Source organism: Lynx canadensis, chromosome D4 (assembly GCF_007474595.2).
Source record: "Lynx canadensis isolate LIC74 chromosome D4, mLynCan4.pri.v2, whole genome shotgun sequence".
Lineage (NCBI taxonomy): Eukaryota > Metazoa > Chordata > Mammalia > Carnivora > Felidae > Lynx > Lynx canadensis.
In genome coordinates, this window is record NC_044315.2 from 515,910 (window position 1) to 528,243 (window position 12,334).

The 12,334-nt window shown below is 48.1% G+C and overlaps 1 protein-coding gene across 1 annotated transcript in view; it reads right to left on the reverse strand.

Moving 5' to 3' along the window:
* IARS1 (isoleucyl-tRNA synthetase 1) overlaps positions 1-12,334 on the reverse strand; it is a 68,827-nt gene that overhangs the window by 16,092 nt on the left and 40,401 nt on the right. The window contains exons 20-27 of the mRNA XM_030292973.2: positions 11,182-11,302; positions 8,607-8,698; positions 7,550-7,627; positions 6,616-6,737; positions 6,276-6,378; positions 5,952-6,035; positions 4,020-4,194; positions 1,571-1,683 (exon numbers count right to left, since the gene is read on the reverse strand). Coding sequence (XP_030148833.1) covers positions 1,571-1,683; positions 4,020-4,194; positions 5,952-6,035; positions 6,276-6,378; positions 6,616-6,737; positions 7,550-7,627; positions 8,607-8,698; positions 11,182-11,302 — 888 coding nt within the window. The remainder of the gene's footprint in view (positions 1-1,570; positions 1,684-4,019; positions 4,195-5,951; positions 6,036-6,275; positions 6,379-6,615; positions 6,738-7,549; positions 7,628-8,606; positions 8,699-11,181; positions 11,303-12,334) is intronic.

Here is a 12,334-nt window from a genome sequence, read left to right on the forward strand (position 1 = left end):
TCAGGTGCTTCTTTGTGAGAAGCCATTCCTCTCGCCAGGAGAGGCTGGCGTCTCCTGTTCTGCAGGTGCTGCTCCCAGGACACATGAGAACCTTGAGTCTCTGTGTAACTGCTGTTTGTCTGTGTGACCGCCCTTGCAGGGAGTGGGGTCAACAGTCACGGCCCACATGACCGCATGGCTTCTCACACCGTGGACGAGCTGGTGAGGGCCCCAGAGCTGCCCCGTTTCTTCAGCCAGGAACCCTGCTGTCCTTTGGACCGGGGGATTTGAGACGTGATTTCTACAGGGGACTGCAATACGCTTGATGGGATAGAAACTGCCATCTGCTTACTGACTTTGTCTACTTCCTACGCCATCTGTCATGGAGGCTGTTGAAGACGATGTGAGTAATGTAATGTTGTTGCCAGCACAGAGGGGGGCACGCTCGTAAATCAAGCACCAGCCCCAAAGACATTTCTGAGGAAACTCAATCAGTGAACAAACTTGCTTCACTACAGGGCAGAACTGGAGATGGATGAGGAGGAGTCAGGGCAGGGCCACCCTGGTTCACGACACATAACCTGTGTCAAGAATCCCAGAGGACAAGGCCACCTCCTTGAGTGACTTCCTCAGGCTGGCCGCCATCAGGGTGTTCACACTCTCCCACCCTCGTCTCAGCTTCTTCCCCGATGGCTCCTCATGCCATCTGCCCATGGGGAGCTAGAGGCTGGCCTTCCTCAAGTGGTACTTGCCGCCCCACTACACGGGGCATGTTACATACAGGGGGCCTCCCGCGAGCCCCCCACTCCCACCCTGGAGATCTTACGACCCATCTGCCCAGAGAAGTCTGGTTGGAAGCAAAGAGAGAAGCTCTGACCCCAAAATCTAAAACTGCTGCCAGTCCCCCTCCAGGAGGTCCCACACCAACCCGCCCCCACGCTAGACTCTGGGCAAGAGCCCTTCTCTGTGCTCATTTCTTTTCTTTCTTTTTTTTTTTTTTAAATAATTTTTTAATACTTACTTTTGAGAGAGAGAGAGAGAGAAAGAGAAAGAGAGAGAGAGAGAGAGGCGTGAGCAGAGAAGGGGCAGAGAGAGAGGGAGACACAGAATCTGAAGCAGGCTCCAAGCCCTGAGCTGGCAGCACAGAGCCTGATGCAGGGCTGGAACTCACGAACCGTGAGATTATGACCTGAGCCAAAGTCGGATGCTTAACCAACTGAGCCACCAGGCATCCCTGTGCCCATCTCTACCAGGTAACTCATCATGCAGAAGAGTAAGAACTGAGTTCCTTTTCTGTCTCCGTGACTGACTTGATCCTTGAAGGGTGGGGGGGTTACATCTTGCTCATTTTTGTACGACCTGACACTCACGACGATTGCCAGCAGAGGTCACAAAATATCTATTTGCATATACGTCAAAGAAATGCCATGTTAAGACGAGACAACAGAGGAGTTTACTAGAGAAATCTCAGGTGAATGCCTGGTCGATCTTACCCCAGGACGGGCTGCCAGAGCTGTTAGGACAGGGTGGTAAATACTTTCTCGTCTTATGCTCTCTTCTGGAAAAGCAATGTTCTAGGGAAGAGAAGTACCTGGGCATCTGAGTGCGCTTCGTACTGCGTTGTCCCTCCTGCTGTCTGGTCAAAGGTGTACATGAGGCGGATGTCCTCTTCATGCAGCTCATGACCTTCGACAACAATGGTCCCTATCGGAGAAGCAGGTGCCACTGTTAATCAGCCCCCTGCCTCCTCCTCACGCCACCCAGCTACCAATATATTATGCCATTTTTTTTTAAGTTTATTTATTTTGAAGGGGGAGGGCAGAGAGAGAGAGAGAGAGACAGAGAGAGAGAGAGAGAGAATGCCAAGAGGGCTCAATCTCACGAACTGTGAGATCACGACCTGAGCCCAAATCAAGAGTCGGACGCTTAAATGACTAAGCCACCCAGGTGCCCCCTGATGCATCAAGCTGCAGAGACTTCAAGAGATCATGTCTTCTTGACTCATGCCATTGTTGCAGTCAAGGATGCGAGAGACTTCCTTTACACTTGCCCAAGCTGCCTTGAGGACAATTAAATCACCGCCAACGTCTACCCGTGTATATAAGCCCCTAGATCCAAAGGCCTATGCCAAAAGGTGACATGTCCCCACCATAAACACACAGCAGCATGATGGAAGAGAACAGGCTGCAGAGTCCAGTCGGACCCAGGCCCCCACCCACTGGCTGCAGGACCCTGGTGTTCCACTACCTGCTGAGGACAGGAGGGCAAGGGTGACGTGAAGCCAACAGTGAGCAGGGGGAAGTGCTGGGCACCACCCTCCCATGGCAGCCAGGACACATGAACAGCGGCTGTCGGTAACGCCCATCTGCGGTGAAGCCTGCTGTGGTCACCTACAATGGTCTTGGTCAGCACTGACTTTACGTCACTCTGTTCTGAAAACCATTTTGCTTCCCGTTAGTGCAGAAATCCATTTGAAAAGTAGTTTAAAAGGAACCTGCAGATCTTTAGTATCAAGTAAATTTTATTTCAGGAATTTTAAAATATTTTGGCCATCTGTTGACACAACTTAGATTTGTGATTTGAAGTTTGATCAAAGATTGTTAATGTAACAAATCAATCAAGTTGGTTATGACTCAACTTTTATTTGCTAGCTTCCTATGCTTTATAAATTTTATCTAAAAATGTGGGGACTTTCAGGGACACTTCTCCCGAATTCCATGACCACTCATCTGATTTGAGTCCTTAAATCTCCTCTTGTGACACCTCTGCACTTACGATTTTCAGCTTCAGAGGGAGCCCTCGCCATCAAACACCTTGTGCCCTCAGGTGGCTGCAGCACATTGAGCAGACAGTAAGACCACAGGATTCTAATCAAGGCAGAGCTGAGAATTCCCGGGCACCTGGAAGGTCCCCCAGAGGAGAGGAGAGAGGGGCTAAGTCCCCTTTCCTAACCTCCTCGTATTATCCTAGGCTTTTCCTTCAGAGCACTTGTCAAAACTACAATTTCCACAAATTTTCAATGTCGGCCAGCACATGAGGATAAGGACACCGTCTGTCTTACTCAATTCTGGGTTCCCAGGGCCAACCAAATGGAAAAGCTTTAGAAAGTATTTGTTGAATGAGTCCAACTCCAATCTTGCCAAAATCTGAGACCGAACTATGAATTCTAGAGATCTCAGAGAAATCATGGGAAGTTCTCACCCAGTTGTCCCTCACAAGCAGCTCCAAACCTCAGTGCTAAATCCCTTTCTCAAAATAGACTTTAATCCTTTCTTTCGAATATATTCTAGTCTTCATTTGGACACCTCCAAAAACCTACATGCTTTTTCTCCAAAAGCAATGACAGTACCAATGACACTTGATACCGGGGGTTCAGCTCTCACTAGGGTAGTTTCTGGGGTCACGTTAGCATCTGCAGAATTCACTGGTAATGAAGGTTCCACCCATCTGGTTCAGTAAGTTCTACCTGGAAATCTAGCTCAGCGGAATCAATTCTATGGAATATTTCCATGTGAGAATACTCACTGCAGTATTATTGAGAATAGTAAAAGAAGGGAAACAATCTAAAGAATCAAAAATAAGACTGGTTAAAAACATCAGATATCCCTATGAAAGAAAATTATTATAGCAATTGTTGAAATAACATTTTAAAGACTAATAACACACTTAAAGTAAGAAGTGCAAAATAAAGAGGTGAATAAAACATAAAGTATATAAGTGAAAAACACATTTAAAATTATAGCGTCATCTCCATTTTGTAAGGCTCCAGTTACATGACTATCTGTGTAACAAGAAGGAAATCAACCAGAATTTTCATACTGCTCCAGCAGTGGCAGAGAGTAGGCACTCAATCTGCATTAAATGGATGGGTGATGGGTTAGGGGGCATTTTTAGTCTCTTCTTTTCCAAAATTATCAGTATTTGTAATAAACATGTTTATGACCAGGAGAGGCTGGAACAGTGCAGGTCAAACAGGAGCCCAGGTGAGAGACCGCATCAGGTGAGGGCCATGGACAGGGTCGGCAGGGGTAGACACCCACCAGTCTCCTGGAAACGCTCTAGCTCCTCGCTGCTTAGCTGCTTGATGGCTGTCATCACCGCCCTGAAGGCTCCCTTCAGCCGCTTGCCCAGGACCATGTGGTCAGGTTCTGCCCTTAGGCGAATGCCATACTTGTTTTTATCTGTAGACAGTGTAACTTTGCGAACATTCAACTCCTATAGTTGGTAGCCAAGATGAAACAGAAACATGGGAGATGAAAACGTGTGTCCACAAAAACTTGATATTCATGGTAACCTAAGTCACAACTGCCAAAAAGTGGAACCACCCTAGAGCCCCTCACCTGTGATGGGTAAACAAAATGTGGTCTATTCACACAACGGACCATTATTAGCAAAATAAAGGAACGAATCACAGCCACAGCCTATACCATGAATGACCCTTGGTGCCAAGTGAAAGAAGGCAGACTCAAAAGACCACCTACTGTCCGGTTCCACTTACAGGAAACATCCCAAGCAAGCACACCCAGGGACAGAAAACTTACACCTGTGGTTGCCAGGGCACAGTGGGGTCCTAAGGGCAGAATGGTGTGTGAATGCTAATGGATACTGGGTGTCTCTTTGGGGGGATGAAAACGTTATAAAATTACAATGGCTGTACAACTCTATAAATAATACTTACAAATCCTTCTTGTCCAGATCATTCAAGACAGTTGAGCAAAACTCAACTAAATAAGATTCTAGAATTAGAAATATGAACTTCACCTCTCAGGAGTAACGTTTACTCGAGCAATCTCAAAGCTCTAGAAGGTTACCAATTTTCTGAAGAATCAGGTGACTGTAACATGTCTTGCCTCGACTGTGCTAGTTATGGGTTACCAATGCAGCAGGAAATGGAGGTGGCAGGTCATTATACCTGACTGGATTACTTGACCTGATCATAGTGATTAAGACAATCTATTTAAATATACTCTATTTTTAACCCTATCTGCAAGCATTAGTTATAGAATTTACAATCTAACTCTTTAGTCCCTAATATATGTCTAGAATCCTCAAGCAATTCAAAACCAAATCTAGAAGTTAATATTTTCTACAGTAATATATTTAAATATTACCTGTAAAAACATAAAATTGAAATTAAAAATATATTTATTTTTAAAACATCGTGGAATATAGCTTTCTGGGAGACAACTGACATCACAGTCTACGCTGACTCCAAATGCACTCCCAGGGACCCACCCACGTCTACACGCTAACATATGCACAAAGACACATACCTTTTCTTTGTAGTCAGAAACCTGAGTTTTCAACAATGGGAAAGTGATTTAAACAAAGACGCAGCGGAGAGCAAACACTCTCCAGTTGTTAAAAGAATAAAGGAGGCCTGTAGGTTCTGACCTTGGGAGTCCTTTAAGAAAAACTGTCAAGTGAGAAAACCAAGTTGAAAACTATACATGTGGTCCTCTCTAGCACAAAGTCAACGGTGTGTACATGTGTGTGCACACAGTGCTCCGACAACCTGGCGGGGATGCCCTGGTGAACATCCCCAGAAGCCGTTGGACGGGAAGGGACTCACCCCATACTTGGTGCTAGAGTCTGAGCTGCTCATGACCAACGCGTGCTCACCTGTTACTTAATGATTTGATGGAACGGTTTTTGGGTTAATTAACAAAACACTCTGGAGAAAATAAGTGGATGAAGATAGTGAGTGTATTACCACTAAGGTAACAAAATCCACTGATCTTGGAACTGCTTTTAAAGAATTACAATTACACTGTAAAAAATGCAAAAATGCATGCTGATTATAAGCAAAGTGTCACATTCCGTGGATGGTTTGGCATATGAATGTACTGACACACGAAAGGAAAGGATAAATGATACATTCAAAGTGAACCTCGCTGAAGAGAACTAGTCACAATAATCTTCTCAAAGAAGGAATTCTTTTCGGACCCAAACAGACAAGCCAGAGGTCTTACCTCAATGATATACTTCTCCAGAGATTTGATCTCATTGAGAGCTTCTGGATCCTGGTGGATAACCACAATTTCTTTCAAAGGATACTAGGAGGAAAGGAATGGAAAGTTTACCAAGCAGCCAGCCCTTGAAACTGCAGGAAAATGAAATGTTAAAATCTGAATCTCAAGTTCCAGACTGATCAGGCTCATCTGGCACTAAGTCATCCACACCCCTGTTGCAGAAAAGAAAAAAAAAAATACCATTGCTGGAAGCTCTCTAAGAAAATGCTCCAAAGGCATAATGATTTAGGCCTGTGCACGTAAAATACAAACAAAGCGTCAAACCTTTATCGGAATGGTTTTGCGGTCTCGAATCACTCGCCCAAGCTCAATCACAGACTGCATCCGAGAGACCGCGCTCTCTGTGTTCTTGTCAATCAGCTCCTCCCTGGTGGCAGAGGTGGGGGTGAGAGGGACCCCATGAGAAGACAGTCCCAAATGACAGGCATGCACAGTGAGGAAGGGGCGGCCCCAGGAGCCTCCACACTGAACATCCCTCCAGCCCCTCCACAGCCTGAGGAGTGGGCGGGCTAGCAGGCGGGCAAAGGGCATGGAGGGGGCAGAGCAGGGCCGCCATGTGAGCCTTCCTGGACCCAGGAGAGGCTTACGTGTATTTGATTCTTACCGAACGTGGGGCAGCATGAGGTAGTGGATGCTGAGTGTGTCCTTGTCCTGGACAGAACCGGGGTCAATCAGCAGCTTTAGATTCTGGTACATCAATTCGGTAAGAAAAGGTGTATAGGGGGCCTGCGTGAGGACATCGGATATCACATCACTGACACACAGCCATCAGTAACTGATTTCAGTTAGAGTGGAAACAGCAGCTCCACACTTTAGAGAACAACACAGGGACATGCACAGAAGTGGGCATGAGATTACTGAACACACTGTGTGAAAGAAACGGCCTCCTTCTGAACTTGGCAGGATGGATGCCGTGCAGCCCAGTAGCAGGGTTGCGGCCGGAGGCCCCGAAACATCCCGGAGGAAGGTGTGCAATAAAACAGGAGCCCTGGCCACATTAATATGCACACGACTGAATGTGCCTACACCTCAGAAACCTCATCTGTAAACTGGGGACATGTTCCCTAGGGTGACGGTGAGTGAGTCGGACGTCAGGCATGGGTCCTAGGCAGGCTCCTGTTGATGAATGTTCAGGAAGTGAACAGAAGACTTGTAACATCACACTAGAAAAGTGGTAATAGGATATTGGGAACCTAAGCTGGAATTTTCACTTGTGTATCACTGAATATTTTAATTGATAGGATCATGTTTTTATAGAAATCCAGGTAAAGATGGGTGTGTGCTCACAGGGAGCAGTGGCTTTTCCATCTGGAGGCCAGCACCCTCCCTGAAATGTGCTGCCAGTGTGAACAGGAAGTGAATGTGTCTTATCCCCTCCTGACACAGACAAGCTAGTAAGATTCTGGAAAAGGAAGTACAGATTCAAGTTGTTTTAAAGCTTCTATTCCTATTTCTGGGAGGATAGGTACAGACTAGACACAGACAGAGGACACAGCAGCAATGGGGCTGGCATTTCAGAACTGGGTCCAGTATCTCACCATGAGCCTGCACAGAGACAGCAGAACACTGAACAAGGTCTCCAGGGCCATGACACAGTCCTCCACCCCGTTTTCGCCCTAGTCAACAAGAAAGGAACACGCATCAGACTGGGAGGCGACCTGCAGAGCACAGAGCACGCCGACAGGACAGAGGGCCTGGGACAGGAGGCCAGCATGGGCCCTGCTATTTTCCACCTCGGAGGCCCAGGTGGACGGGAGGACCTGCAGGCATGGGGTGCCACGTACGGAAACATGTACAGAAAACTTAAAGTAATTTTAGGTAAGATTCTCATTTTTAAAAAACGTATACACTGTATATTTTAAAAAACGTATACACTGTATATTTAAGAAATAATCACACTATCATCGCAGGAAAAACACAAAGGTTATAAAAAAAGAAGTCAACCATAACGAAGTTATGCAGAAGTAACCACGGTGAAAAGTTTAGTTTAAGCCCCTCGAGATGTGTGTGTATAGGTATGTGGTCTATCGAACAAAAATGAAATTACTGTTCTGTTACAGGCCTTCATCATTCACACACCTGAAGATAGACTGATGGGATGAGGCACAGGTGCCCTCATGGTCTATGTGTGGCCTTAGGGCCTGGGACAGGATGCAGGCTTCACCGAGGCCAAGTCCCCCACGGGCTCAGGGAAGAGTCCTGTCAACAAATAATGGACCCTCTAGAGGAAGAACCAAGGAGGGGCCCCTCTTGGGATCACAGCCATACCAGAAACACTGGCAAGTATCTGTATGAATTTCTTCTGTATTTTAAGAGATTCTGCTCAGCTTAGTCTCATATGGCCCTGAGACTGTCCAATATGACGTGTCCTTAGCTGTGTTTTGAAAATATGTGAGGTGACTTTTAGAACTTACAGAGTCCCATCCATCAAATGGTGATAAATATAGTTAACTTCCAACGTAAAAAGGAGAAAGAGAAAGAGCTTCAAAAACCAAGAGCATCTGAAAACATTCCTTTCTCTTCCGGCTACGCCCAGGTGTCTCTACTGTTGCTGCCCTCATATCCATCTGTCAGCAGCAGCCTGTATGCACTCACCTTCAACCTTCTGCGGTTCATCCGGACGTACCAGTTGGTTAGGACATCCACGAACTTGACCAGGCGAGGCACTACAGTATAGAGCCTGTAAGCTGAAAGCAGGCGATCAGGCAGTTAAGAACAGGTGAGCATCTGGGGTACGGCAAGGGCCAGACACAAGACAGGGCTGGCTGCCCTGCCACCCCAGGGCTGCCACGACTGCAGCCTGCACTGTAAGGGGACAGGAAGAAGCAAAGGGACAGCCCTGATGGCATGTACCAAGGATGCACCACACGGCCGTCAGGGTGTCCAGGGGCACATGAACCACCCTGTGTGAGCTGAGGACAAGCTCCCGCTGTCAGTGAGAGAAACAGAGCCCCCAGACCCGCGGTGGAGGCCACAGGTGCACGCCACACGGCTCCATGAGGCCCGTTTCCCTGGTGCTGTGTGTGGGGCGGCACCACGAAAGCTCAACTTCCTTGCACTGTGCTACCCTGAGCGTCCACTAGGTCGTGCTAGATGCACCGAGGGCTCTAGTCAGGGGCTGAGGCACAGCACCAGGCCAGTGCTTTCCAACCAGGAACGCTCTGCTCCGAGGTCTGGAGACACTCTGGCGGTCACAGCTGGGCAGGTGGGCCCCGGGGAAGCTGCTCACCGTCCTACAGTGCAGAGCCAGCCCCCTACAGAGGATGCCTGGCCCAAATCCCCAGTGGAACAGGCTTCCTGGAGGCCACAAACGTCCAGGAAAGACCGCAGAGGAGGCTGTAAGAGGAGAAAGACAGGAGAGCTCCCAAGGAATTCCGAGGGCAAATGGAATGGTGAGGGTGCTCAGCCAGCCATGTTTGAGGCATGGGCCTATAGTTAGGGTTTTCCTGTTCACCTCCCCTTAATGGATACTCCACACTGTACAAAAATACACACCAAAAGCAAGAATAAGACCAACAATTACAAGTAAATACAACTTATATCAATGAGAGTGTTCAGTAAATGTTAACGAGGCCTCTGGTCTAAACTGGTAACCACGGGGCGCCTCGGTGGCTCAGCCGGTTAAGCATCTGACTCTTGATTTCTGCTCAGGTCATGATCTTGCGGTTTGTAAGTTCAAGGTCTGTGTGGGGCTCTGGAACCTGCTTGGGATTCTCTCTCCCCCCGTCTCTGCCCTTCCCCCACCCCCAAATAAAAAACTGGTAACCACAACGAGAAGCTGCCAAGGGCAGAGCGCGGCTCACAAAGACCAGGGCTGAGGTGCTAGTGGCCACTCACTCCCGGAGAGGCGACATGGCAAGCGGAGGCCTAGTCTGAAGGGAAGAGGAGTAAGTGATTTCTAGGGTTCACTACACCCCTCGCCTTCTCAGAGGCTAGAGTTCCCTGTGCCTAGGTGTCAACCCTTGGAGGGCACACAGAACCATCACAGCACAGCAGTACCATGCGCTGTGGGGTCCCTGACGGGAACTGCAGACCCTCTGGTCTTCAGAACCCTGTCTGTGAGGGGCTGAAGGTAAAGAGTTGGCTGCTGTTCATCTCCTGTGCTCAGCCATATGTGCTTCCCAGGAGACAGGCCCGAGCTCAGGTGCTGCCCAAAGACAGTCCCCAGGCTTGTTTCCTATCACTCAGGAGGGACATGGCTTCGAGCAGGTGTCCTGGGGTGTGCACTGAGCTCTGCCTTACACATTCATTTCCATCTTCACTTATGTCAATTTGTCCAACAGCTTGATAGTCACCTGATCCTTAATGATACATGTTCAGTGGGTGGGCGCAGGCCTCGAGGGATGGGGCGGAATCCTTCTGTGCCAGGTGCTGGGGCACCAAGGAGGCCATATGCCTGCACGAACGGCAGGGCATTGGGGGGGCAGGTTAAACTTGCCAGGGCATGCGCAGCAGAGCCGTCTCTCCTCCTCTGCCCACCGACTTTGTCAGACCCATGTCAGGTATCCTACTTTAGTAGTTTCTGGAATTTCTCTCTCAGACTTGTAGCTATTCTGTCCCCTACCTCCAGGAAACCGACATAAGCTACTCTCCCCACCTGTGTCTAAGACCCAATTCGTTGCTGTTAGGTAACAGAAATATGGGAAAATATCTGCCTCATTATTATTTTTCTGTATTTCCTAATTTTTCTAGACCAAACAGGGACTACTTACTTAATGATTAAAGCAGACTAAAAATAAGTAAAAATGCGTGTTAACAAATACTACCTGAACATCTACTATCTTCCGGCTACTCTAGGCACTCGATCTTGGTTTGAGCCTCATAATGACGCCTCTAGGCACTTTCCACAGAAAGAAACTGCAGCTTGAGGACTTCAGGCAGCACCTGCCACCGGAAAAGGTGGTGGGGGTGGGTTCTGAACCACTGAAGCCACAGAAGGCCACAGGTCCGCAATGGTACCCGGGGCGGGCAGGGTGAGGCTGAGCACATTTCTACAATAAGCCTTAACAAAACCATACCTGAGAGATTAAAAGAAACAATTACTTGTCTCCTGTTCTGTATCTCTCAAATTGCCTATAAAACTTTCTCTATGTTTATAGAGAAACACAGTTAAGCATCAAAAGGGCAATCAGAAAGAAAAGAGTCCTTATATCCGGCCCTAGAGTCATACCTGCCATTTCGGTCTCAAAGAACCCAACCAGCGACTGCATGCAGGATAGGACCCAGCGGTCTGTCACGTTGGCACTTTCTTTAACCGTGTTCTCATTGTACAGGAACTCCATTTCTTCCTCCTGGGGAGTGACAGTCACTGAAACGTTCTGTGTGCTTAGGGGAAATTACCACACAGAAATGAATGCTTTGAATCACTCCACCTGAAAGTAGCTCACAACAATCCACAAAACCCCAGAACCCAATGGGCAATTTAAATTTCTGACTGTCGCAGTATTTTCCAAATAAGCTCTACACTTGGGATATTACGTCCTCAATGAATTACATTTTTGAGTGAAGTAAAGAAAATTTAGATGAAAAATATCCCTTTGCACCAAAAAGTTTATGAATTGAAAAATATTCCAAAGTCTTATAAGTGTAGGATTTACTTACTTAAAGCTGCATAGCAAAAGCTAGTACAGCTGGCCAGGACTGGATGAAGGTGTATAAACCGAACACGAACACTAGGAATTTATATCTCTGCTTTACTGTCCACTGTACTGAATGCTTTGACTCGCCCCTCCTTTTCCCTTGCAAAACCCTCCTCAAGCTGAAGGCCCATTTCACCCATGCCCCCCACACTGTAGCAACCCCAGGCTGGCAGAGCAGTGGCCATGCTAATGGTGGCCCTGATCTGAGGGCCTGATGGTGGAGCTCGTGCCCGGCTGCCAAGCCCAGGAGAGCCCCATGGTGCTCCCGAGTCCCGCACCAGCTAGAGGCCTGCAGGGACCTGCCTGCCCTCCATGACTCACAGGGAGAGGCCACATCAGGAGATGAGCCAGAGGCAGCCAACGGTGAACAGCCAGCCCACCGGAGTGTGGCCTCCAACCAATTTCCAGAAAGGATTAATGTTGCGTGATTAGTCAATGGTATCGTACACAGTAAGGCGCTGGACATAGAAGATGTGTGGTATCGGGGTCTGACCCCAAACGGAGCCCTGAGAGCACAGACAGGCACCCCCGTGCAACGGAGCCTCAGGGGAGGTGGCTTCTCAGACGGGGCACAGAACCTCCCCAAGGCACTTCCACACACACCACAATCCTGGTTTTCCCTCCTAACAACCCAGTGGGACGTCTCTCACTTTCAGAGCCTGGACCCGGATGCACCACGAGCAC